The following is a 27,802-nucleotide window of genomic DNA, read 5'->3' on the forward strand; positions in this document are numbered from 1 at the left end:
ACGCTCCCACAAAGGCCCCAACAAACCAGGAGTATTTTTGTCTCCATGACACTGAGTCTTATCTAAGCACTAAGAGAGAGAGAGAGAGGGGGAGAGAGAGAGAGAGAGAGAGAGGAAGAGGGAAACACAGTGAGATACTTTGTGCCATCTCATGCAGAGAGCTTCATCTGTTGCTGTAGAGAGCAGCACATATTCATCTCCTTCCATAATCCATGAATAATCATTCCATCAGACGACTGTAGGCCTGCAGTTTATGATGAGTCGCTGTTATTATTATTGTTGTCGGATTAAGATCTGTTTATCACTTAACTGGGTGAACTGTCAGAAAGTAGTAAAAAATAGATGTTTAATTTCCTAAAGCTGAGACGGCATGTTCGTATTTGCTTGATTGTCCGACCACTGCTCATAAACCCCCAATCTGTTTTTATGACTGTATCGTAATGAATACAGATCCATCATTCAGGCAGCTGTTTCTTTAGAGCACACTGCAATTTGTTCATATCGAGTCAACAAGAAAGGAAGAAGCAACACACATGAAGTAGTCACTCTAACAACATCAAAATAGAGAAAAAAAAAGCTTTTTTAAACAACATGTCTTTTTGTCCTCGCCTGCTGTTCAAAGCTCAGAGACACTCGTGGTGGATGACTACTTTCACAGAAAGAGAGAAAGCAGATATTTCATCATTTCAAACCTTTAATGACGCTCACTGCAGATGACAAACTCAGACAGTGTCCTCAGCTATTGTCATAGATCGACACGTTAATGACACCCAACTGCACAAAAACAACAATCTGAACACTGACGTTTACAACACAATCAATGGGCGACAATTGCATGTTTACAATAAAAACAGCAACCCAGGCATTCAGTCCACTACAAAGCATGATTTTACTTTTTTTTTTCTCATTTTGCTCACTGTGTTGATCGCTGATCCCCTTTGTTTCAGGGTTAGACTCAATTCAGTTCTTTTCCCCATTTTTCCCTTCTGAATGTCTTTATCTGTAGTCAAGATAACAAGTATCATAAAAAATCTCTGTCTCACTGTGTGCCTCAGCTGCTTAGCATTCAGTGTGACTCACACCTCCTGCGTCTTAATGGGCTCTGTCATTGCACAAATGTAACTAGTGGCCAGTTAGTCATTTACTCCTGTGAGATACATATTTGTTGATGCATTTATAAAAAAAAAAAAAAAGTGGAACACACATTAATACAGCCTGGTGGTCACAGCAGGCTCAGATTTTCCACCAGTAATGTAGACAGTCCTCATTAGAACAACTTCTGGGGGTGGTTCAGACTGAACACACACACACACACACACACACACACACACACACACACACACACAGAGACACACACATGCATGCATGCACTCCCTGGCCTTCCACATCAGTTCCTCCCTGTCAGAGCGAGCTCATTACCGCCAGATCTCGGGCCCTCACACTGAGCCGACCTGCTTTGCTATGCAGTGTTTTTACACTGGCACAAAATGTCAGCCCGCTAAAAGCATCTGTGCTCCTCTCTGCCTGCTGAGAGGGAGAAAGACAGCGAAGGAGGAGGAAGAAGGAGAAAATAAAGCAAATGTAACCACACTGAAAGGCCAGGGAGAAAAACTAGTGAGAGAGGAGGGAGGGAGGGAGGGAGAGATGGCAAGGAGGCCGAAAAAGAGAGAGGGCAAGCTGTTTGTTGGAGAGAGGGAGGAGGCAAAGCAGCAGACTGAGAATCCAGATTTTTCCATGAGCTGTACGTAATGATACATTTACCACCCACAGTATCCTTTCCATCTCTGTACACAGAGTCGAGAAGACTATGTCATCCCTCTGTTCTCAGAGGCGTATGATTAGGAATATCTGTTTGCGTCTCTAAATATGCTCACATCACAGAGTTAAACACAGAGTCCCACATGAGTTCACTTGGGATGCCGCTCGAGTGCTGTGTTCACTTCAAAACAATCCCAGTCACAGTGACACATATAACAGCGATTCCCCTAGCTCTGTACACGCATAAATTACACTCTGCATTTGAATTTTTGCATTAGTGTCAGCATACTGCAACTTCTAAGCATAAAGACACTTTTCGCACAGATCTTCTTGTCTCTTAGTTATTAGATTTATACCACTAAAATGAAAATCTCACAGTGTGGCCACTGTGTGGGAGGCTGAACTCCAATCTGCCAGCCTGTTGATTCCTCCTGTCTTCTGTTAAAAAAAATCTTTCCTCTGTATCTTCCTCGTGCTGATTTTTTTTCCGCTTTTATAACCGTCAATGTTGTCATGTGTTTTGTTCTTTCTCTTCTGCATATAGTCAACTAATCTGACCATCAGGGGCTGCACACAATGCATTCTGGGAAGTGTCGGACATTGTTTTCCTCTTCGGTGTGAATAAAAGTGGTGTTGTCTCGGTCCCCACCTGTGCAATGACTCAGATTGTAACCTTGACAACCATGTGAAGGTCAGCGGGGGGGGATTTGTCGGAGTGACTGCTTCCATGGTGATAGAGGAGAGAAAGGGGGCTGCTGTGGATTTGTGCATCAAAGCATGGCTCACAGATGTTGGACATCAAAGTTCTTTTTCTCCCTGCTGTGTTTGCCTGCCCTTGTTGTGGTGCATACATGCGCTGCCAGAAAGAGGAATCAGTATTGATTTGTATTCAAAGAGGGGGAGCATCAGGCTTTAGTGTGTCTGAGGCTGAAGAGATCTTAATACTGGGGCTTGGACATGACATCACTCAATCAATACCACATGAGATTGTTTTCATCCTTGATGATGTCAGCTATTTAAACCTGTAGACCCACTAAGGAGGAGGTTTGGTCTAAAATGGACAAGTATCTGTAGTACTTTTGAGAGAGTGGATCTTATAAGTTCTAGATATAGCCTAACTACACAAAAAAAAAATGTATCATCTAGGCTTTGGTCAAATTGGGGGTAAAACCTTGAATGATAAAAGACAAGGCTCTTGAAGAAAACCCAGTCAGTCCTGACTGAGCGTATCACTTCCTCTTCAAAGAATTCAGTTTTCTTCCTCGTCTTTCCATAACGTGATGTTTTTTGTGGACTGTATTTATTATATGTTGTATACCTTTTAAGTGGTGTATGCCGGCTGCACACCACAGAACAGTCCAGATAGCTTGACCTTTGACTTTGAACATACTATTGAAAAAGCTCTCCTCAAAGGACTTCAACTGGTTCATTTGCTTTTAAGCACAACACGTAAAGAATGTATATTACATTTTATTAGATTTTAAGATTAGAATACTTTATTCATTCCCAGCAGGGAAACTAAATTCATTCAAACTATATCGACAGTATAATCACAATACACAACAAGTAAATAAATAACAAACACCATTGAGACATCATTTAGACATCATTTACAGCCATGAATCAGAGATGTTCATTAACATTTCTGACAGCTGCTGGAACAAATGACCGTCTAAGTCGTTCAGTAGAACACTGAGGCATCACTAGTCGCTCACTAAAGGAGCTTCAGAGGCCATTAAAAACAAATCTTCACCACATGTGGGGAATGAAATAATAATTTTCAAGAGAAGTTTGGACCATGTTGGCCCTCTTAACCAATGACAGCATATGGAGGGTATATGTTTCAAATAGTTGCCTCCTTCAGACACTGCCCAACAATATAGCAAGCATTTATTGGAAAGGAAGTTAAACCTATAGCTGAACTACAGTTTTAGTCTACAGTTTCCATTAAAAGGTACTTTTCTTGGGATCTACAGACTTATTTATATTGTGCTGTGTAGTCCAACAAAAGTCAACCAAACAGGAGAGGGCTGAAAGGAGCAAACCATATTGGGAGAAAAAGCTGTCTTCATCATGCAGTGTTTCATCTTCCTGCTATTTCTCCCTTGACTTTTTTTTTTTTTCACCTTCCCACTGCATGCCTGTTAACTCAGCAGCATCTTTAACGTGCATTTATGAGGCCCCGGGCGGCAGCTTTCACTGCAAGAGATACAACTTTATCACAGGTCAACGTCATGCACAGATAATTATATCCAAGGTTTGTGTAACACCATGCAGCTGGGCACCGCTCTGAAGGCCAAACATGAGCTGGTGCATGTGCAGGGTCAGGCAGAGAGATCCGAGCAGGGAACTTATCGATCTGCTTCCATGTCATTAAACCAAAGAGTGGTCTTGTTAAGGAAAGCAGCCCCACCCAACAGAGATCAATATCGAAGAGAGATGTCTGGATAACAGGATGTGTGTGAGCTTTACCCTTGACGAAATAAATGAAAAATAAAATTGAAAGCTGATGGATTTGGTTTCAAATCCAGCACTGCGCTTTCTTAAATATCAGCGAATGTAGCACTGCCACTTCTTCAATAAGATGAACCAAACAGTGTCCAACCAAATTTATGGAAGGACTGAAAAACCAGGCACTTAACAATACTTTTCTTACAGTGCAGATAAGTCATTGCTAGAATGTGTAGTAGTGCTGGGATCATTTTTTAATGACAGTATAGTAAGCTCTATACTCTACCTGTGAGACTCTAGTCGAGGCTCATCGACTAGAGTCACTTAAATGATCACAAAAACTGCTGACAATTATTGCATAAAGCTCCAGATGCAGAACTCTCAGAAAGCAGTGCACGTTCACCTCTCTGAGAAATCAAACATTGGTTGACGCTCCAGAAAACAAAGAGGTGGATGTGTAACAGTGATGTGTTGAGGTCAGGATAGAGGAGCGGATGGAGAGATTGAGAAGGCAGAGATTATGTGAGTAGGTTGGCCTGCCTTTGGATTATAGACCATGCCATCTGCCACTGTGGGATTATAATCCTACAAAGAGAAAAACAGAGAATGAGGGGAAGATGCCGTGCAGTGGCCATGTATAATTTAAGGCCAATGACATCATTGTCATGACGCATTTTTAACTGAGTATGAGTGTTGTCGCACCAAAGTTTGGTTCAGGAACTGTTCAACTGACAAAAACATGCAGGATGTCAAATCTGACCACAGGTTTTAGTCCAGGTTTTGGTGCTTTTTTTCATTTTTTGGGGGGTTTTTGTGTGTGTGTGTTTTTTTCACATAAGGGAATCCTGGATTGATATCAGCTGTGTTTTAAAACATCGCTGCCTCTTATTCTTATTGACTTTTCATGCTGCATAAACAGGATTAAGATAAAGGTTATAGGAGAAAGTCACTCCTGCCCTTCTCTTTTTGCTCCCTCTGGCATGACTCCATATAAACCAGCGGAATGACACCCCGACCCTGACCCCCACTCACCTCACCCTCCCTACCTCCTTTTCCCATCGTCCCCTCTCCCCACTCACCAACTCCGCACACACTCAGCCTAACAGCTCCTCCCCTTTTCCAGCCCGTACCAGACAGGGAAAAAAAAGCTTTTCGCTGCAACCCTCCCTCCCTCTTTTTCTCTCTCTCTCTCTCTCTCGCTCTCTCTCCTGTTCGCTCTCACCCCTCCTCCTCCATACTCTCCCTCCCCTCCCTCTCTCTCTTTTGGCTTTTGGGGAAGCGGCGATCAGACCCTGCCCTTCTCTTTGAACAACCAGAGAAAACCAGAAAACAATCAGGAAACAGAGACAGAAAACAGACTGAACTAAAAGGAGAGACAAGCAGGAGCATTGATCTTTTTTTTTGTTGTAGTTTAGATCTTGAACTGAGTGGGATCCGTCCCCTTCCTCCCTTTCCTCTCCTCTTCCTCTTCGCTGGAATACCACTGCAGGGCTGGGAATCTTATCCCAGTCCCACTCCTGTTCTCACCACTCAGCCTGCTCCGTGTTAGGATGCTGTGAAAGATGGTCCACCAGGAAAACTGTGCTTACCAGGTAGTTTTTAAAGCCACATAACGCATCACTTTCGTTCATTTCCTTGCTAGTTTGATGTCAATTGCGTTGTTGTTTTGCCCTTACCGTTAAGTTTGTCTTTAATCTTTGGATGTCATGTTGAAATTCTGACATTTTTTGTACATCTGTAGGACTTGTGTGTCATTGCAGAGACCAGTATGGGAGTATTTCTCTTTTTTCTTTTTTTTTTTAGTTACGTGATTGTGTTTTGAATCTGATGGCTTGCTGGTTGCTAAGAGAGCACTTGACTCAAGGGAATAATGTCCTACCTCCACTCCAGCTCCTCCTCAATCAGCCCCATCAATCCATGTCAAGGAGGCATGAGGTGTGCATGCATCTGCAAGCTCACAGTGTCACGACTGAACGGTGTGTTTGTGCAAGTGTATCCTGGGGTGCTGTTTTCATGTAGAGGATGCATGTAATTAAGTTTGTGCAGCAGGAAAATAGTGGTAGAGAGAATTTAAATGTGAATGGTTGCTTGGAGGGTTGTGTGTTTGAGTGTATGTGTGTGTGTGTGTGTGTGTGTGTGTGTGTGTGTGTGTGTGTGTTGTGGGATTCTGGTGTGACATGTGACGAGAAATGTCCCATTTTGTCTTGATAGGAATGAAGCAGGCATGATTAAAGGAAACAGAGTACATCACAGCTGTGCATCCGCTTTCTGTGTTACCGGCTCTGCTAAAGGGAAGAAAAAAGTCTGCAATGCAGAGGAGAAGGAGTGTGGGAAGAGGCAGGGAGGTGGATGAAAGGCAAGAGGAGATGAGCTGAATATGCCAGGGGAGTGCATTGGGGGGGGGGGGGGGGGGAGACGGCGCTTCTTTGATGGAGAGAAGCAAGTGTTGAAGCAGGGAGAGATGCTCAAAAAAAAAACTGCGGAGGAAGTGATGAAGAGGGAACATGAGGGTCCTAGAGATGGGTGGGCCTTTTGGGTGCACTTACTCAACATGAAACTGAAACTTTCCAGTCCAAATTCTAACCAATACTGTGTTTGGGATCAAATGGAGCAGCATTTTTTTTGTGTTATGAAACATGTAATAGCTCGAGTTTTTACTGCACTTGAGTCTTTTGGTTTCTCCCAAAGACTTCAAACTGGCTGGTAAATTCTCTGGCATTTAGTTGTGGGGCAAAACGTCAATACAGCAATGAGGATAACATGAACTGAAGTGAAACAGCTAAAGAAGTTTGCAGCAAGCTAATGTTGGACAGCAGGGAAATAAGTTGAAAGATGAAGTATAATAAAAGGTGAAGCTGTAACTATACTTGCAGTAGATCACAGAACCGCTGTATCGTAGTGATACCGTTATCGCGGGCCACATATTTCTTATTGTTTTGTATCGTACTGGAACAATATCATGTCGTGAGATAAGCTGTGATCCCCACACTCGTTTTTTAACATTTATAAAGCTGATCTCTTGGCAGCATCAGGCACATCTGATGTTAGGTTTTCCCACGTCTCTGGTTTGGAATTTTTTTGCAAAAGATGACATCAAATCATCTAACAAAAAACATTTGTGTTAATCTTGCTGCGAGATCTCCAAATGTATAGTTGCATTGCCAGTAAGGGTGGATTTGTGATGGTGTGGGTGAGGGACCAGTTGTGTAACGGGATAAAGATTTCCTGCCATGTTCAGTGGTAGATAAAAAAAACTAGCTGTAGCGACAGAGAGATAGAAGGGGGGCAAAAAAGGCAGATCAGAGGAAAAAATTGATGCTGAAGTGGCTGGTGGAGACAGCAGATGAAAGGCAGAGATGAAACAGATGCAGGAGAAGTATCGACAAAACTACTGGAGAAATGGTTGGAAAGAGAGAAATGGGCACGGCATATCCCTCTCTGAGGCAACTAAGATGATAAATGACAGGGGGGAGGGTAAGAATGATTGAAATTGATATAAGGGAGATGTTGAAGAAAGTTAATTGATGGAGGGAAAGAAAGTGGAAGAAGTGAAATGCACAGGATGCAGAAATAAAGAAAAATGTAGAGGATAAGACGGAGAATGAGCGCGGTAAGCGGAACAGAGGGTTCAGCCTCTGATAACAGCGGCTCTCTAGAGGCCCCTCAATTAGACTGGTAACCTGGCAACCAGCAGGCAGACAGCGCCCCTAACACACACACACACACACCAAAGGATTGAGAGAGGCAAAGTGCAATGGGGGAAAGAAGAGAGGGAGATGGGAAGATGGGTTTGATGAAGGAATAAAATGTAAACGGAGTAAACAGATTCAGTGAAAAAAAAAAAAAAGGAGGGTGTTGTCACATTTTTCTCATGGGGCACTTCATATCTTGGGGCAATCTTTGTTTTGCTTATCAGTGTTGTTGTTTTTCTCTCTTTTTTTTGCATTTAAAGGTGTGGCACTCGTCTTTCTGTCTTTGGCTTTTGGATATTAAAGATAAAGAAGAGAAATAAGACAAGAAAAAAAGCAGATGTCTTTCCTTGTTTACTGGCCCTTATTTGTTTGAGACAGTCCCCCACTTAGTGTCACAAACAATTTGCCAATTAAGTCGCAAGGCCAATAAATGGACCATTTGACCCATAGTCAACCTAACCCATGTATCGATTGAAGTCATGTCCATTTTGATAATAGACCATGCAAGAAAGAAACTAAAAAGGTAAAACATCGCCATCCGCTGCTGCAGCCCCCCTCAATTATCCTGACCCTGCTCTTCATTTTGTTGAGAGCATAAGTGAGCTAAAAGCATGCTGCCCCTCTGTGTGTCTACAGACTGAGGTCTCAATATGTTATCCTGGTTTCAGGTTTTTTATGTAAATCTATAAATCTTGCAGTGCCATATCGCTGTGTGTCGCAGCAGATTCAGGAGCAGCAGGCTGAAGGGCGATGGAGAGATTTATCAGCTTGGTCCACAGCGTGTCATCCCGAGCGCTGCAGGAATACTGTCAGCCGGCCAAGGCTACAGGACCTCTGATTGAATGTTGAATCCTGTCTCACACACACACACACACGAACATAGTGTTTGTGTGTATTTACATGTGAGGATTTATGCGTATTTATGTAATGTATACATGTCGACAAGCCTTTGCAGTTTCTTCTGCTTGACTGGTGAGGGCTGAAGGAGCGCTTTGGTGTCAGTGTAACAGTAGACGAGGTGTGGTCTGATGAATTATAAATGAGAACTAACAGTACAGTAGATATCACAGATGGATCATTGTGGGATGACAATTGACCAACAAAGCTGGACATTACACCAAAGTATTGAATTAATCTAGTTTGCCACACATAAAACATCGGCAAACCAGAAAAAACACCCCACATATTTTCATGTTTACATTTTTTTTTTATGTACAGATTAAAGCTCCTGTGAGGAGTGCTTAGCTGGTTATGAAACAGACTGAAATGAATACTAATGTCTTTAAATGAACTTAAAAATGCACACAAGACCATTAGAGACAAGAGGGATTATTTCTATATGGTATTTATTTATGCTTGATACAACTGACGCTGGGTAGGTGTAAGACAGTGAGAGTTACAAAACCATACCAAAACAGCATTTGTTAAAATTTTTACTGCAAAGATTCACAGTGAGTGATAAAATTGGCTGTTAAAGGGAAGCAGGATGAGATGCTTTATCTGTAAACGCTTACACTTCTAAAGGATAATACAAGGACTAACACTCTGTCCACACCAGGGAACAAAAATCTAAGTGAAATTTCCTCACAGGAGCTTTAAATTATGTGCAAAGCATAGCAAAAGCATTTCTTTATCTAGCTGTTATCCTCTCTAGCTGTTATGCTCACAATGTCCAATCGCCATTCCTGAGATAATAATAACAATCATGTTTTTTCCATATAGACATGAGTCATACTTTATCAAAATCTTACTCAGTTTGCCAAAACTTCTGCTCCCTCCAACGCTGGCCTCTGTGTGAGTTAACCGACTTCCTGATGGGCCGCCCCGTGCTCCTTTTTGCAGCCCAATTTGTTTGGAACACAAAGCATCGCCATGGAGAAATTCTCACCACGTTGCTATGGTAGCAGCCCCCATTCTTGTTTTCCTGCTTTCCAAAATAAGATCAGTCCATTGCATTGCTTTCATGTGTGTCAGCGGAGGAAACATAGACATAAAACATAAAGGGGACAATTTACAGATCCAAAAACTTTTATAAATCAAACATAGAGCGAGCTTGAATGCATCACAAGGGTAGGTTCATCCCTGTCAAACATATGCACGCTCACAGACACAAAAATACACACAGCGCCATTGGCCTTGGATCCCAGGCTTACAGGAGGTGCCAGGAACCCTCTCTCCCACAGTCACCCTCTGTTCACTTGGAACAATAAGCCATTCTCTGTGTACGTCTCTCTCTTTCTTTCTTTCTTTCTTTCTTTCTTGCTGTCTCTCTCCCGTTCGTTTTCTCCGTCAGCTGACCCACAGTCAAGCGTCCGAGGATTGAACCTGTGTAAAAGTCTGAAAAATTGGGCTGAAAGTGTCACAAGTTTTCTTTTTTTCTTTTTTTTACCTCGTGACTGAGGCAACACTTGTGCGCACATTGCATGTCTTTTCTATTTCTAGCTTCCTGTGCGTAGGTAGGCCAGGTAACCGCTCCCTCCCATCTGAATCAGCTCTGACTTCACCTTCACCATGAAGTCAGCCTCAGTAATGAGGCAGAGAGCCAGTCTGCCCCACCCTGCTGCCACATACGGGCCACTCTCGCTCCAATCTAACACCACTTTTATTGGCCTGTGCATGTCCATGTGTGTGTGTGCTGTATTGTCCCCAGCAGCAGCTAGCAGTCCCATGTGGGTGGATTCAGGAGCCAGCCAGACAATTCGCTCTACTATACCCATAATCCTTAGGGATCAGCAGTGAATCAAACCCACTTCCTATTTTTTCATTTAACCCCTCTGTTCATATGCATGCGTGTTCAAATGCTCTTTGACGTTATCGTGCAAATGCATCATTCCCCAACCGTCTTCATCTCCATTTTTTCATATTCTTCCCTCCCTTTCCTCTCTCTCTCTCTCTCTCTCTCTCTCTCTCTCTCTCTCTCTCTCTCTCAGAGTAACAGATGAACATGACTCATGTTCATCAGCATCCTTCAGCGTTCTGTTCCCTCTCGTCTTTCTCCTCTCATCTCCCTCCTATCCCTCTTTGTCCTTGGCAGGCTATTTTACTCCTCATCAGATATCGCGGCTTCCCGTTAGATCTCAGACTACTCAGTATGATTTGTCTTCTGAATCAGTCTGCAGATGAAGGTTTGATTCTTCAAGGGAAGGAAGAAACAAGCAGAACTTTTAAAAAGATTTGTGAGGCCTTGTGTTGTCAGGTGATAGTTTCTCAGAGAAAATAAAAAGGTGCTTTTGGGTTTTCATATTTAAGTTCCCACATTTTCTGTGCCAATAATTAAGAATTGGTCTGTAAATATTCAGCTTTAAGGATACATTTACACAGAACCCTTATCCATTGAACAAAAAAGCCAACTCCTTAAATGCATCAGTGTGTACTGTACCTATATCCTTGATAATCGGACCTTATTACAGTCAAATCTGCTCAAGCAATAATAAAGTATGAAGATCCTGACTGAAGATTTTATACAACAACTTATGATGAATTCTTGGGGTTCCTTGTGCAAAGCGAAAACTTATTTATTCTGTAATTGTTTTACATTTTAAATGTAAAGTGTTTCTGTTACTAGTTGTTCAAATTGTTCCATCTTTAGGATATGGACTGCAGAATAAGGAATTTCAAGATGTCACCTTATATATTATTATTATTGTTATCATTATTATTATATTGACATTGATTGTATAATTTTTCAGTTTTCTAAAATGTCAAAGACAGACGATTAATCCAAAAATAATGACCTGAATAGTTAATCAGAAACAATAATCCTTAAACATAATTTGTGATCCCATTTTTATGTGTTCATGATTTAAAAAATACATTTCATGTGAACATAGTTATGGTTTTTGGTGAGTATAACCAGTTAATGGTTTGTGTGAAGCCATGTTCCCCTGCTGTGTGACTGTGCGGCAGTATGTGGACATCATTTTCTGTCTGGGCGGCTATGACAAATATATGAGTCACGGGTCGATAACGTCTCGCTGAGATGAGATCATTACACACCGTGGAGAGCTGGGATTGAAAATGTAAGTCACTGATACAAGGCACGGCCAATCTCTGTGTGCGTGAGTGAGTGAGTGACTTAGTGTTTGTGTGCCAGACTAATGGTCCATTGTGCTCTGTCAGGGTTTATTTAGCTGGCCGGGGGCTGTGGGGCTGCTGCCTTTTGAGTCCATACAGGGCACTATTTTTACCTTAGCAGGAAGGGAGCACACTACTTGCTCTGTTACATAAATACACGTTTCTCTTCATATGCTTCAAATATGTAGGCTAATCCACATTTTAAGTTAGTCTGTTTTTCTTAAACACTGAATCTAAGCCATTTTAGGTAAGAGGGTTAGCAGGCTTAAAAGGGGAAAAAAACAGAAAAGAGTTTGGTCTAATAGTGAGAAAATAAATATATGAGAGGAGGTGTCCAGGAGTATCTCAAGAGACTAAACACACACACATGGGCATGCACAGCACAAGTAGGCTACACTGCTATAAACACACACACACACACACACACACACACACACACAACTGAGGTGTCTCTTTCCAACTTGGTCATGAGCAGCTGCTGCCCTCACGTAAGGGTGTGAACCTGGAAAAAAAACACCACTGTGACTTTCTCTCTTGCCCTCTCTTTTTTTTTTTTGCTCTTTTCCTGGCTGTGAGAGGCTGCTCCGGCCACAGGGTGGAAGGTAGGGAGGGTCTAAAGGGGCCTTACCTCTGACCATTGTGCTTTCACACTCCTGCGGCAGAGGCAGCACAGCAGAGGAAACCTACAGGAGAGAGTGGAGGAGTCAGGGAGAAGCAGTGTCACAACATGTAAGAAAAAGACAAGAAGGAAGCCACCAGTAAAGGAGATTTTATGTCAGATGAAGGCGGTGGGTGAGCTGAGCTGGATTGGATTATGATGTGGACTGACTCAACTCAACCTCAGGAGTCAGTCTGGACTATCCTACTGACTGGGGAGTAGAGCGGAAAAGGACAGGAAGATAAAGAGGGAGGGAAGGATGAGGGAGGCGTTGGATAATGTGGATGGATGTGGTGGAGAAGATGATGTCATCAGGCAAACAGCCAACCTGTACCTCATAGATGACTACAAAGAGGTAAAGGACCATGTGTGTCTTAACTGAAGTCATTTTTTAAGTCATTAATTAACTGAAACTGATGAACACCGAAGGCTGCTAAAAAAAAAAGGTTGTCCTTTGAGTTGGAATGTTTTAGCAAAAAGGCTCCAACCAAGGAAAAACCCTCTTTCTCACTTTATAGACAACCATCTTTATCTTCTGGCATCTCTTATGCACACGTGATATTTATTGTTTTCTGAATTCATGTAAGCGTGTGAAAATGATAAGTTGATGTGAGCGAAGGTTTTAGCCGGAGGCAGTGACTAACACACTAGCACATTAGTTAACGTTACACCGCAAAGTGTAATATTTACTCTTTGCTGTAGTGTTATACAGATTTTTTTTGAAATAACACATCAACTGGTGAGTTTTAAAGACAGCTATTGTAGACTTGTTCTCTTGGGACCAGCTGAGGTTCCCTGTTTCAAGTCTTTACACTCGGCCAAGCTAGGCTAACTAGCATCTTGCTCCAGCTAAACCCTGAAGATATAAATAAAGTGGTATCAATTTGGTTGTCTAACCTGCAACAAGAATACTCTCAGGCTTATTTCTAAATATCCCTATGGTGTTTTTTTTTTTATTACAGCTATGATACAGCCCAAACACTGATGTTGAGCTAATGCTGAAGTTTGGGTGTTTAAGTTGTTATTTGGGGCGAAGCATGACATAATGGTGTCATAGAAACCAAGGCTTTTATCCTTAAATCTGCTTCACTCTTCGGGAGAAAAAAAAACCCGACTCCTCCACAGAATCTTTTCCCACAGATCCATAGTCTGGCCTTTTTGCAGGGAGAAAGCTCAAATGTCACCCAGAGACCTATTGTCCTGTCTGAACCCACTTCATGCTCCCTGTCTATCGTCCCTCCTTTTGTCATTTTCCCCCTTTCTTTTTTTTTTCCCTTTATCCCAACCTAACCTCCCCCCACACTTATTTTACAAAAAACACACACACACACACACACACACACACACACACACACACACACACAGCCCTCTACCACATGCTGGGTTGTTCTCTTCCGCTCTGAGTGACAGGAGCAGCCTTACACTGACCTGAGGCTGAACTTTATGAAGGCTCAGAGGTCAGGTCCCTTATCTGGGATGGAATGCACCGTTAGACAGACAGACAGACAGACAGGCAGGTCTCAGATAGCAGGAGAGGGACCCACACACACATTTCTAGCTTAAAGATGATACATTAGAGAAGTAGATTTTGAAAACTGCCTGGTCATATCAAGAGCGCTTTCTTGCTCTGAGTAGGATTACAGTAAGATTAGCACTTCTGTACAGTAAATATGAAGCTACAGCCAAAACTGTTAGTTAGCTTTGCATATAGTCTAGAACTCTTGAGAAAATGGTCTTACACGGTATTGGTATGTCTTGGAAAATACCATTGTAACATTTCTATAAGTATTCTCGTCTTTCCCTCAGCTAGAAAATGAATATGTATTTCCTAAAACATGGCACATTCCCTTCACGCTTTATGTGACAAGATATTCCTAAATGCAGTTTTAGCTTGACTGAACATCTGTGTAAACCTTGAAGCTAGAAAGCAGAGTCAAAACACACTCTCACAGAAGACATGTTGACCTTGTATTTGTTTGCAGAGCTGTGAGCGCAGCAGCAGTTCACCGTCAGGTCTGGGATATAAATCAGAGTGAGGCTGCCCCAATTCTTAAGCACACATGTCATGATTCTGTGTGTGGATTCACGTAAATTGAAATGTAGGCTGTACTCACAAGAAGTGGTGTGCGTTTACGTGTGTGTTTGTGCTCGTGTGTGAACAGTATAGGTTTCTGTTCTGCAACCAGGGAGTGAGGCATCGGTGGGTGAAAAGCCTCCATTGTGCAAAAAACATGAGCGAAAATAATGAGGACTGAGAGAGAAGAGATGAAAGGAGAAAAAAACTATTAATAAATGGTGTGGATGTTTTAAATGCTTTTCCTTTTGGCATTTTTATTTAATTAAAGGGGGGCTAAAATGGAGAAACAGAGTAATTAAAAAAGCAGAAACCTAGGCATGTATAGAGGCACACACCCACATATTTAAAAAACATCTCAGATCTTAACTACTATACAATTTCCAGACACATAAACCAGCAATTTGGCGGAGGATGCTCTTTGTTAGCGCGGATAATTGAATTCCTCCCTCTCCTCTAATATAGATTTTCAGGGTAGATTTGAGGGCTCAAAACAAGCACCACGTTGCCCATAGCCAAGGCTAAACAACCGTCTAAGGTCTGCGGATGAATGGCTGCAGTGCAGAGTGGAGGAGAAAATGTCTTTGTCAATGAGGGTTATTCAGCAGAGGAAATTGCTTGGTGAATTTGAGGAAAAACACAAATTAGCGCAATTGTGTTGTACCCCCAATCTAATTTGGACTGTGACAACTCTGGAGCTCAAGGCCAGGAAATGAAGGAGGTGGTTGGAGCTTTCTCTCATTCTCTCTCTCTCTCTCTCTCTCTCTCTCTCTCTCCATCTGTACCCTCTTTCCCTCATGTAAGTTTAAATGTAAATATAATGGAATTGACCTTTTCCACCATGTTGAAACAGAGCTTCAAATATTTTTCAATCCCTTGATTTAAATGGACAAACTACCCAAGAAAGCATCTAACGTCTATAACGTCGGATCCAGTTACAGCGTGGGAGTGTTTTCTGCCCTATATACATGCAAAGTTTTCAAGTCACACCTGGAAGAGGAGACATCTGAAAACATGGACACAAGATAGGATTTAAAAGCATCCTGTATACAGTAAGGCTTTGAAAATCCACTGTGCATCTTGAGATTAAGATTTGAGGAATTGGCTTTTTGTAGAAAAGTAAGGAAATGCATTGCTGCTCTTTTCTCACCTTCCGCCTCTCAGTGGCCCATTCCACACCTCTATAAATGCTTTATTGGCCTTCAATGATGGCTGGGTTTTTTTTACCACACACAGCCCACCCAGACTCACACACACTTGCAAGCACACAACACAAACATGCTGTGTAGCAGATGTTAAAACAAAGGAAGGAGGTTGTGTTGTAAAACAGGTGTGTGATGCAGAGTTCAGGTCGTGCATGTGAATACAGCTGAAGACCAGGGAAACTTTTTGACCATTGGTCCTTTTCCTACAGTTTACATTTGATTTATTATCATTTTTCTTACTCATGATCGTTGCCTGAGGTTAACTGCAGCTACCAACTTTGTACAGGTATCATTTGGAACCAAATGTGTTCTTTAAGAAATAAATAATTTAATTGACAGAAAATGAATAGGTAACATGAGAGTGTGTTGCTTCTTCTTATAAAAGGATTTTCTTTATAGTTATAAACTCCAAATATGTAGGGGTTTCGGATAGTTTTCAGGAATAAACTAGATTTCAAGATAACACTATTGCTGACATCTGTAGACTAAAGAAACTACTCCAGCTCGACCCACAACCCTCGTCAAAGCCAGTTGTCTTGCATCAGCAAACAGTTGAGAAAATCAGCTCTTTTAAATTAGAATTAAAGTTGGTGGTGATGCTGATTGTGTTTTTCTCCTCAGTATTCTGATGCAACATTTCCACTGAGCGTTCCTGAATGTGGCACTTCTATTCCCACCAGTCCTCAGCAAAATCTTCATGTTACATTTCTCTCGCTGCCCTCACCACATGAGGGAAGCAAACAGTTATCAATGCTCAATGAACCTGCTGCTCAGGTTTTCTTTTACTCAGAGCAGCTGCTCCGTGTATAGCACCTTGACTGACAGTGTGTCAGCGGAGCTGAAGTGCAGGCTTGTATGAGTGATGTGTGTGCACATAAATGTACGCCTGCCCTACACCACACAGGCTGCTGTAGCTCCTTTAAAGTGAAACTCTCAAGTGAGTTCAGCATGACTCCCCAGGCTGGCTTTCAAACACACAAATACACACACAAACCAATACACAGAAAAGGAGCAGTGCCAAGTCCGACCCTCTACATGCCAGTGTGTGTACAGAGCTTGTCTTGCGGCCTCTTGTGTGGAGTGGGATTATGTTAATTTGTCCTTGGTGAAGACACCAACGCCTGCACACAATTGTCAAGAGAGACAGAGACAGACATGGAGAGAGAGAGGAATGGAGCGAAGGAGTTGAGAAAATGAGTGGGAGGGAGGTGAAGCTGCGATAAGGAACTTGGAGGGGAAAGAAAAGAGCGACCGAGAGATACTGTAGCTGGAGGCTGAAGAGGAGATGGAAGGAGATGAGTGGAATTGGGGATAATGAGGAGGAGAGCAGGACGAGAGGTTAGTGAGGCTGGATCAGGTGGGTACAGGCACAACAGGAAAGAGAGACGAAAGATACATGAGAATAGTGACAGATGTGTAGAGGAGCAAGATAATAAGGGCCATTATGGGGGGGGGAAAGAGAGAATCTAAGAGGACCATGGAGGCTGTGAACACGGTTGAGGTCTTCACCATTGAGCCATCAGACTCCCCTCGATAAGCTTTTTAACCTTTAAAGTAAAAGTCATTCAACAATCTTTCCAACCCTGGTTTCAGTCCCTCTGTGAAATAAGATAGAAATAGAAATTCAGGTTATTTAACAAAGGTAATTTTTACCGGTTTACTGGTTTTATTAATAAATAAAAATCAGAATCACATACACTTTATCGATCTCTAACTCTGATCACTCATTCATTGGTTCTTTAGTAGAAAATATATATTTCATATATTAAAGCATAGAAAGTATGTGATTGTTCAACGGCAGCAAAATAAGAAGTGTGTGTATGTACACACATCATACAGCAATATATAGAAACAACTGAAAAAAAGACCTTAAAACATAATACCGCAATATAAAACTGTAAATGCTGCAGAAAGCTTTCTATGAACAGTATAAATATGAAATATTGGTTTTGTAGATCAAATATTGCAAGTCTTGCAAATATATAATAACTGAAGTGACCGTAAACAAGAGAAGATCAACGATGACATCACACATCGTTCATCCTTTGAGATGACTAAATACTTATTAAATTGATTGTAGTGTTTTGTTGTCAATGTGGAGTATTTGATCCTGGCAATGCAACCCTGCAGTCGTCTTACGTTTTCTCAGTGTGTCAACAGTTACAATTAAAGATACATTCTACCATGAGTCCCAAATAGCATGATGTTTTACTAGAAAGATGTATAAGGGAAACATGTTAAGAACCAGGGTATTCATCTTCAAAACTTTCTTTTCTACATCTTTCCAATCGCCCTGTCCTTGAAGCTTTCTGATTTTCTGTTTGGGAGAAGAGCAAAAGCAAATTGATGCCGTGGTTAGGCCGACTGTGTGTCTAACAGACTGTAAACACTTTGCAGGGAGGGTTTACGGGACCATGCAAAGTCCTTCATGTGTCATCAAATACCTGTGCTCTTAATACTTTTAACTCTATAGCAGTTGAATTGAACTCATCCCTTTAGATTCAAAACAGTCTGAGTGGCTCGTTGTTTGCACCTCAGTTGGACGTGTTTACCTGCTATCAGTGCAGAAGAGTCTTCCTAGGGGGGTGGGGGTGGGGATGGGGGGATCGGGGGGCTGCTGTGAATGAGTGTGTCTAAAGTGCTGCCAAAGCTGAAGCTGCGCTCAGTGAGGAATTCCGGCTTGGGAAAAGGCCAACAGAGAGTGCCTCTGGCGGTGTGTAATGTTGGGATTCTTGCAGATTCAAGCTAGTATGAAAATGCTTTTACTCTTCTTCATCTGGCGTTTACCATACACAAACGTAATCCAGCCTAAGTCCTGCATCAGAAGATCTACTTTGTGTTGGAGGTTTTTTTTGGGGTTCCTCACTTGTTGTTTTCTGAGGCAACAGCACCGCCTGCTTGTGAACACCGGTACTGCCAACTTTTTATGACCCCCCCCCTACTCGGATATTTTTACACTTCTTCCTCGCACTTCAGCTGACTCCACACTTTGAATCACAGCGAGTTAGTGTGACACTAAACCTCTGACTGCAAATCAAGTCGAAGCTGCTGCTATTAATATCCCTGCACCTGTGATTAAGTCTGTCAGAGAGTGCTTACAGTGCTTCTATTTGTGCACACAGACAGTCACATAAGAGGGAAAGAGGGTGATGTAGCATGACAGGGAACTATATATATATACGTTTTGGGGTTTCAGGTGCTATGACAACAAGCATCCACCCTGATGAAGACCCCAAATCCCTACCAGCCTGAGCCTGACCTTGGATCAACTCCAAAATGAGTCATCAATAGGATCACAAAAAGTTAACCTCACCTTACCTTGTTTATCTTCTGTTTCAGGCCCAAAAGAATGAGAGGGAGTCTATCAGGCAGAAGTTGGCCCTGGGCAGTTTCTTTGACGATGGACCCGGCATCTACACCAGCTGCAGCAAGAGCGGCAAACCTAGCCTGTCCTCACGGTACGAACTCTGTTCTTTATCATGTGACGTCTTTAACAAAACAACAAGCAAAAGGAAAACAAATGGTTTTGCCTTGTTGGCATTTTAAGGGTCACATACTCCCCTGAGGAAGGGGATTCTTCACGTAACATGAAAGAAGTGTATACAAGGGTTAAGACACAAGAAATGGAATGAATCTAAAATTCCAAGCCAAGTCGTGGCTACCAGTAAAGAAAAGAAAAACAGGGAGGAAGAGAGTGATGGGAAGCAGAGAGGGTTAGTGCTGCGTGAATGAAAGTCAGCCTTCTGTGGCTCTCACTTCCTAAAAGGCACATATAGGGCATAAACACACACACGCACACACATAGTACTAACCACCTCCTACACTAAACCTTCCTGGAACAGTATGCTCTGTAAACATTAATGTGGTCTTTGTATTACTGTTGGTAAAATCATGTGGTTATCGCGAAGTTACATGCAACACATTGGTGACTGGTTGTGATGCTTCATGCCTCACTGATAGTAACAGGAAAATAGAAAGACGACCGTAAAGGGTGCAAATATAGAAACGTTTTGTCAGGTGTTGGCAAAGTCATAGACAAACTGTTCGGTAGAGCTCCCTAGCTGATGCTGTCACATATATGTAGTTGAGTATTGAAAAGTTATTTAGTTCAGTATTATTATCTTTTTTTCATGCCGCCATTTTTTTTTTAAGATTCTGTGATTTCTTTTTTGAAGGGTCAAGCTGAGTCCTTTGATAACTAGCAATTTCTACGTGTTTGCCCCGAGATCTTCACTCACTTATCTCGTAAATAAAAAATAAAATAAAGCTGGCTTTCCCATTAATTCATCCCGAGAAAACACTTTTTGTTCCCCCTAATAAAATGGACACTGACAAACGATCTAGAAAAAAACAAATGAAAGGCTGGTCACTGCGATAGTCCAGGCCACGACATGCCACGCTACCATTGCCCACACTTGGGATTCAGGGGCTTGAGATAAATAAGTTGAGATCTCAGGAAGATGTTATCGTGGGAAAATGTGGTAAAAAATAAAAAAGTAGCATGGCTGCATGTCTGCTTAGGGCTTCCGTAGATATGCCAGTAATTAAACAACTCCAAATGTAAGGAATTTTGTCCAAAATAAGTATGATTAAGTGAAATATTAACCTAATTTCATTTTAAACTATGTGATGGAGACATTTTTGTTTAAAAAAACACATACATACTTTTTCTTTGAAATTGTGGTACTTCAGTGCACATAATAACCAATAATAACGCTCATGTATTTGTATAAAGCTTAAATTGGCAGAAAAATCTTTCAGGCTGTGCAAAGTAGAAGCACTACACTGCCGCTCTGATACTGAATTGAACATATAGCGAGGTCTCTGATTCGGCCTCTCCCAAAAGGAAAACTATCGACCGCTCAGGTCCTATATTTAATCAGGACTGATTGGATCTATGCTGTGAATCCAATCAGCTTGCTGTGTAATTACTGCATTTAATAAGCAGGTTATTGATCCAAAGCGGGTTGTATCTACACCTAGTGGTATTCTTTTCTTCCATGGCAAGGACAAACACCCACACTCAGGTCTCGGGGCAGATTGGATCAGACTCACCTGAGGCTTCCTGGATCGATCCATGTTGAAGACGAGAGGGGAGAAAATTAAAAACACAAGCCCTCCTTCATTTAATCCTCAGCTGGGACTGTGCTCTGGCGATGAGATCAGCTATTTGTTTGGATCTACTTTCCATTTTTCTTTGTTTTTTTTTGCACTTGTTGCATCTCTAACACGTAGTTCAGCATCCTGAATCCTTTACTGAACACATTTCCTTGTTGAACTCACCACTGTTCATTAGTATTAACAGCAGTGCTCTGTACATTCGGTCTCTGCTTTGGCGCTGGTCCGAGTCAATTACAGCAGAATGAGCCAACATTGAACCGACTTGACTCTTATCTGCCTTTATGCTAATATTGACACGTCTCCCCTGATTTGAATCTATCTCCATCTCTGTCTCTCCCTGCAGGCTGCAGAGTGGGATGAACCTACAGATCTGTTTTGTCAATGACAGCGGCAGCGACAAGGACAGTGATGCAGACGACAGCAAGACAGAGACCAGTTTGGACACACCTTTGTCTCCCATGGTGAGCAATGAAGCCCACACAGATTTATTACAGCCTTTTCCTAAGTATTCAAGAATAAAAGAAAAGGACAACATTTTGATCATGAGATATAGGATGGATGGTATGAAAGTTTGAAAGAGTAAAGATCTGATTTGAAAGTGAAAATTGAGAATGAAAGCAGTGAAATGGGGAACATTTTCAGTATGAATCAGACACATGGCTAGAGGTTTAGTCAGGCCTGCTAATCAATTCATACGCAGAACACAAGATGTTGAATTGGAAGAAAAAAAAACCCGCCGTGGTCATGGTTGAGTTGCTACATTAACCTTCCGTCAGGCTGAGATACATTTAACACAAAGAGAGAATGATCGCCTCTTTACATGTTCATCCCTGCTCCACTCCCTGTCAGTGTGCAAAATCTACTCATGAAAATGTCAAGAATAAATTAATCCTCTGACCTAGCCTGTCTTATCTCTCCTTCCTTTCTCTTACCTACACTATACATTCTTTGCTCCCTCATTTGATATTCTCCTCACACTCTTCCTCATATTGTATCCCTTCTGGCCACACTTGTCTTATTCTCCCTCTTCTTCCCTGCAGTCCAAGCAGAGTTCGTCTTACTCGGACAGGGACACCACTGAGGACGACTCGGAGTCTCTGGAGGATATGGACTTCCTGAGTCGACAGAAGAAGCTGCAGGCGGAGGCCAAGCTGGCTCTGGCTATGGCCAAGCCCATGGCCAAGATGCAGGTGGAGGTGGAGAAACAGAATCGAAAGAAGTCTCCAGTGGCAGACCTGGTTAGTTCAAGAATTAAACAGATTATACTGCATTTAACCCTGACGGTTTACATCAATACGGACAACCTTTCTACTCCCAATTGCCTTTGATAAAATGTAAATGCAAATCTACAATGCTACAGTGGAAACAACAGACCTATTCACCTCACATATAAGAGCTGAGTTACTCCAAAAAGGCCAAAGCACATTCGCTTTTTTAAGCTTTTGCTTTTCCTGCTTTAGAAAAAAAAATGGTCACACCGTAAGTGATCATGTATAGTGAGCAGGTTGTTATGGAACTCTATCAGGGTACGTTTGACTCCAACGTGAAGTGAGGAGTCTTGTCTCACCCTGAAGGGGGTCTCCTGTGATAACAACCCACTCACTATACATTATCCGGCCTGTTACACGACTGCTGACTTAATACGTTTGGAAATGTTTTTCATTATTTTGAAAGGATTTCATAGAGGAACAGCAGACCGTTGCTATGCGTTCTTAGCTAATTTGTTCGACTCGTTGTTAAGGCACATAACTTTTCAGTTTTAGCTTCCACACTTTGAGCTCTTAACGCAAGTGTTGTTTTGGCAGACAGGAAACTGTTTCCTTCAAATAAAGAAAAGAATGCTAAGAGAAAACCCAACACCGATTGGCGGATGTACAAAGTAAGCAACAAGATTGTTTGGAAAGTGGAACATTAAGCAGCCATATTTTTTTCCCCCACAGTTTGGGTCGAGGAATATCACTTTTAGACTTACACTGGCGCAGTAGCCAGATATACAACTCCAAATGAATGCTATATACTGCTCCTTGTCTGCTTGAGACTGCTGTTTTATTCCCACCTGCCCATCAAAGTGACCAGAAATAGACTCAGAGATGGTTTTCAGGGGGGGGTCGGGATAGCCTAACATTATCAACAAATCTTGTGATTATCAGTCAAGCTCCCGTGAGGAACTTTTTTTTTTTTTTTGTTGATATTGTTCCCACTGTGGAAAAAGCCATATCTCTTTCCTCTTTGCTAACCTTGTCCTGTACATGTAAACGTAGTGTTTCCCCTAAAAAGCGCAGATCGCCTAGCGGTTATGTCGTGCGTCCCATGTGCAAGGGCTACGGCCATGGCATTGAATCAGACCTCAGTCCTTTGCTGCATGTCGTCCCCCCACTCTTTCCTCACTGCATTTCCTGTCTCTCTTCAGCTATCATATCAATTAAAGACAAAAAATAGCCCAACAATATATTTTTTTTAAAAGACAGATGGTTTTAAGTATTATTGTTAATTTCAAGGGCTTCTTCTCGCTGGTCAATTCCTAGTGTCATACATATCCACATATTTTTATCAAAGAGTGTAGGTCTCTTATATCGTAATAATCTTTGTTTGTGCAACTAAGCATTCAGCTGGCACACCTTGTTGTTTTCCAACACCTCTACGAGCACCTGATGACAGCTTGAAAGCCAAACTGAAAGCTTCAAACACATCCTTTTGTTGAAGTGCTTGTTAACGCACTTAAAACATCATTTTCTTTAGAAATGTTTCTGACGCTGTAGTAATCTAACTTGTGTCTAATGGAAACAAGTCAGAGAGTCACAGTTTCACCATAAAAGGAGAATGAGATTGAAGTTCAGTATATTAATAGATAAGGTATAAGTGATTGGTCCATTAGTCAAAGTATGGGAGAATACATGTGTGGGCTGTGTTTAAGTAAAATGCGAGTGAGAATGAGATAAACATGTCATATACATGCTTTCTTTTTAGCCTCACAGGAAGGCCCCCCCCCCCCTCCCCCCCCCGCGTATATTTTCTCTTTCTCTGCCCTCATTTAGAGGAAGGAAGCTGATGACGACCCCGCTCATTATTATTTCATCTGTTTTTATCCACCTCACTGCCTCCTCAGGAGCACGCACACTGTCACATTCACACACCCACGCTGTGAGACTTTAACACACACACACACACACACACACACACACACACACACACACACACACACACACACTACATTTCTGCGCAGACTCACAGGCAGGAGCCACTTTACTTATTCAGAGGAGAGAAGGGCAACTCGGCCGGGTCCATCTATAATTCATATGCCGGAAAGCATTGACTTCAGTGTTTAGGGATGTAGCAGTGCTCAGCAGTCAGAAGACATCACTGTCACATCCGGACCAACACGCGCTGAATATTAAGATGTGTTTAAGGCTACAGCCGACCGCAATGTCCACAACACCAGAGATCTATTCAGCTGCTAGAAGTTACATGCACTTAATAAGTTGCAAGGACAGACGTGCTAGTAACAGTTTTCATGGTGTCTATCCTATGATGAGCTTCACATACAGAAACAAAACAAAGCATTTGGATATGTCCTCTTATTATCACGAGTGCCGAGCAAGTATGCATGGATGACATCTTGACAACAGTAGCAACTGATTTGAGTTGAAAATGGCTCATGAAGAAATGCCCGTTATCGATCAAGGCATCGAAAGTGTGGTGTTGAATTAGATCAGAAGCGATACCGCTAGCCTCCTGGCTAACATTGGCATCCTCGGCCTGGATCCATTCACCTTTTGGAGCTGACCGAAATACGTTTATTAACAAGTTATTGCATTGAGGTCAAATGCCTTAGCCTCCTTTATTTTCTGCCGTCCCTATTTTTGTGCTGGTCCAGGTATGGGTTTTTCAGATGTTACTGGTCTAACCTTTAAGCTCAATGGATAAAAGAAGACTTTTGTTATTAAGAAAAAATGCTTTTCTTTATCTTGAGAAAACAAATTTGAAATAACTACAATTAAAATATTACAAAAAAACGCAACCTAAGAGTAAATTGTTTTATGGTTTATCTAAAATCATCCATAAAGGTTTGATTTGCTGTTCAAAGAACAAGCTTCTACACCTTCTCTTTTAACAATTACAATTCAAAGAAAGATTGTGCATGATTAATTTAAAAATTGAATGAAGTGAACACATTTGGAAGTTTGTCTGATAAGTAAGAAGCATTAGAATAATAAGGTCCATAAGAAAATAACTCTAACTGTTACAGTGCTGCTCCAGCTAAACTGTTTTGTCCCGCCCGCCTGTCAAAGACACAGAATGGGAATTGAGCCTGTAAGCCTGCATCCAAATGTCTGTGTGTGTGTACAGGGAGTGTGTTTTTTTCCCCTCAAATCTGTAAAAACAGAAGCACTGAGGGAAAGCGAAAAAAAAGTCAGAGAGAAAAAAAAAAGGAGAAATTTAGATTCTAAAGTAAAACCTCACTTCTTTCTGTCATAGTTGAAGTGTGATTTTGAGTCATGGCTGGAGGTTTATTTGTTTCTATTGAACAATCTGACAGTAATATTAGCACAGAGAGAGAGAGAAAGGGAGAGAAGCATGATCAATCTGCCACAGAAACTTACACTGCGGTCAGCAGACCAACACCGATGTACAAACCTTTCCCGCCACCCACTCACGCTGCCTTTGACATCACTCTATGTCTCTCTATGTCACTCTGAAGGCACCGCCTCGCCTGAAACCGAAACTGACACAGTGGAGCTGCAGCAGAGCCAATGTGAAAGTAAAAGAAGGAGTGATAAAGTAGCAAGAGGTGCCAGCAAGACACCGACACACGCAAATGCTTAGAGTGTGGCTCATGCAGCGAGAGAAAGAGAAAGTGTGCAGAGCATTTTCTCACCTACTGTTTGAGGGATGGAGAGAAAAATGGGTGCAGGAGGGAGACAGAAAGAATGTAGATGCAGGTTTTGATGGGATTGGGAATGTTGCTTGTCATTTAGTCACATGGTGTGGTTACACTCTGAGCGCATGAAGAAACTGCTGCGTCACATGAACACACATACCCAAAGCCAGCAGAAGCATTGGAGAAATCCAAATTTACTCATCACAGCTAGTTAAGGGATACTCATAAAAATCAGAAGGACTTTTTTGGGACAACTTTTGCTCAATGTTTGACACAAATGCAACTTCAAAACTTCCTTGACGCCTTTGTCAGCCTTTCATTTTTACTCATAGGGAAATCGTGTGTAATTTCTCTCCAGCATTGCTCCTCTTTACATAATAGATTCTTTCACTACTCAAGGTTTGTGGAATTTTCTGCCGAATAACAAAGACAAGGGAATTTAAGAAGTTCCCATGACATAGGAAGAATAGATTAAAGGTTTGACATGACTCGAGATAACACTTGTTATGAGTTGACACTATACAAATAAAAATTGATTGAATTGATTGATGATACATTTTCAAGTGAATCATGTTACTCCAGTCGGTGGTGGACATTAACGTGTAGGCAGTACTGGCATATGCTGGAAAGTTTGAATTTACTGTCGATATTAAACTCACCTACTGTTTATGTTTTAGGTAAATCATAGTTTGTGACCAAAGCAGTGAAAACCTCAAATAAAGAATAATGTTTCCCTTATTTCATTATGAGAAGAAATACTTTTTTTTAACAGCGTGATCAACAAAATAAAAAGCATCAATTTAAAAGCAGTTATTCGTGCAGTTGGGAAATGTGACCATATTAAATCTTCAACTAGCATTTCTTTTCACTATTAATAATCTTTGTAAATCTTTACCCATAAATCTTTGAACTGTGGCTTATTCCAAACAAAAAAAAGCCTATACAACTCTTAGCCGTGTGTCTTAGTGTGTGTGTGTGTGTAATACATACACACACACACATAAAGACACACACACACTTACACAAATACACACACATAAAGACACACACACACACTTACACAAATACACACACATAAAGACACATACACAAAGACACACAGCCTTTATTCTTTCTTTTCTTTCCTTTGCCGCTGTCATTGACTATAACATCACAACTTATTTACGAATTTATTTTCCTCTTACCATCAAATAATCTTTTTTTGTTACTATTATTATTATTATTGTCTTTAGCCACCATTTTATTATGACCTATTTATTGATTTATTTCCTCTCCCCCCCCCTTATATTCATATCATATTCATCATCATGAATTCTCATCACAGCCACTCTCATTTTTCATGCATTTCTTTTTCTTTTATTTATTTATTTTCTCTTTCTCTTTCTCCAATCCAGATGATTGTCTTTTTTTCTTTGGTTGCCTTGTTTTATTCATTATTTATGTATTTTCTGTTTCTCTTATAATTATAATTACTACTGCTATCACCCCGTGCCAACAAACCTTTGCTGTTTTTTTTTCTTTTTACTATTATTATCATAATTACTACAGTACACTCCTGTAACAATTGCTTCCAATATTGATATTATCTCTATTATTTATCATTATTCAATATTATTATTATTTGTTTCTCTCTCTCTTGCTTTATATATATATATATATATATATATTTCTTTTTATTATTATTATTTATTTATTCATTTATTTATTTTGTACTGTCATTATTATTATTATATTAGTGGTATGTTGAGGGGGATGAAGAAAGCAAGATAATGAGAATTAAAATGATACACTAGCAAACAATCCAGACAAATTACATTATTATTACTACAACATGATCTGCACTATTTATACTACTGTCATCAATACATAACCCAACAACACACTACACTG

The 27,802-nt window shown here is 41.3% G+C and overlaps 1 protein-coding gene across 1 annotated transcript in view; it reads left to right on the top strand.

The window, feature by feature from the left end:
* schip1 (schwannomin interacting protein 1) overlaps positions 1-27,802 on the top strand; it is a 209,892-nt gene that overhangs the window by 178,757 nt on the left and 3,333 nt on the right. Inside the window, exons 10-12 of the mRNA XM_020636152.3 lie at positions 19,252-19,370; positions 21,377-21,494; positions 22,074-22,271. Coding sequence (XP_020491808.2) covers positions 19,252-19,370; positions 21,377-21,494; positions 22,074-22,271 — 435 coding nt within the window. The remainder of the gene's footprint in view (positions 1-19,251; positions 19,371-21,376; positions 21,495-22,073; positions 22,272-27,802) is intronic.

The sequence above is a fragment of the Labrus bergylta genome, chromosome 11, assembly GCF_963930695.1.
Source record: "Labrus bergylta chromosome 11, fLabBer1.1, whole genome shotgun sequence".
Lineage (NCBI taxonomy): Eukaryota > Metazoa > Chordata > Actinopteri > Labriformes > Labridae > Labrus > Labrus bergylta.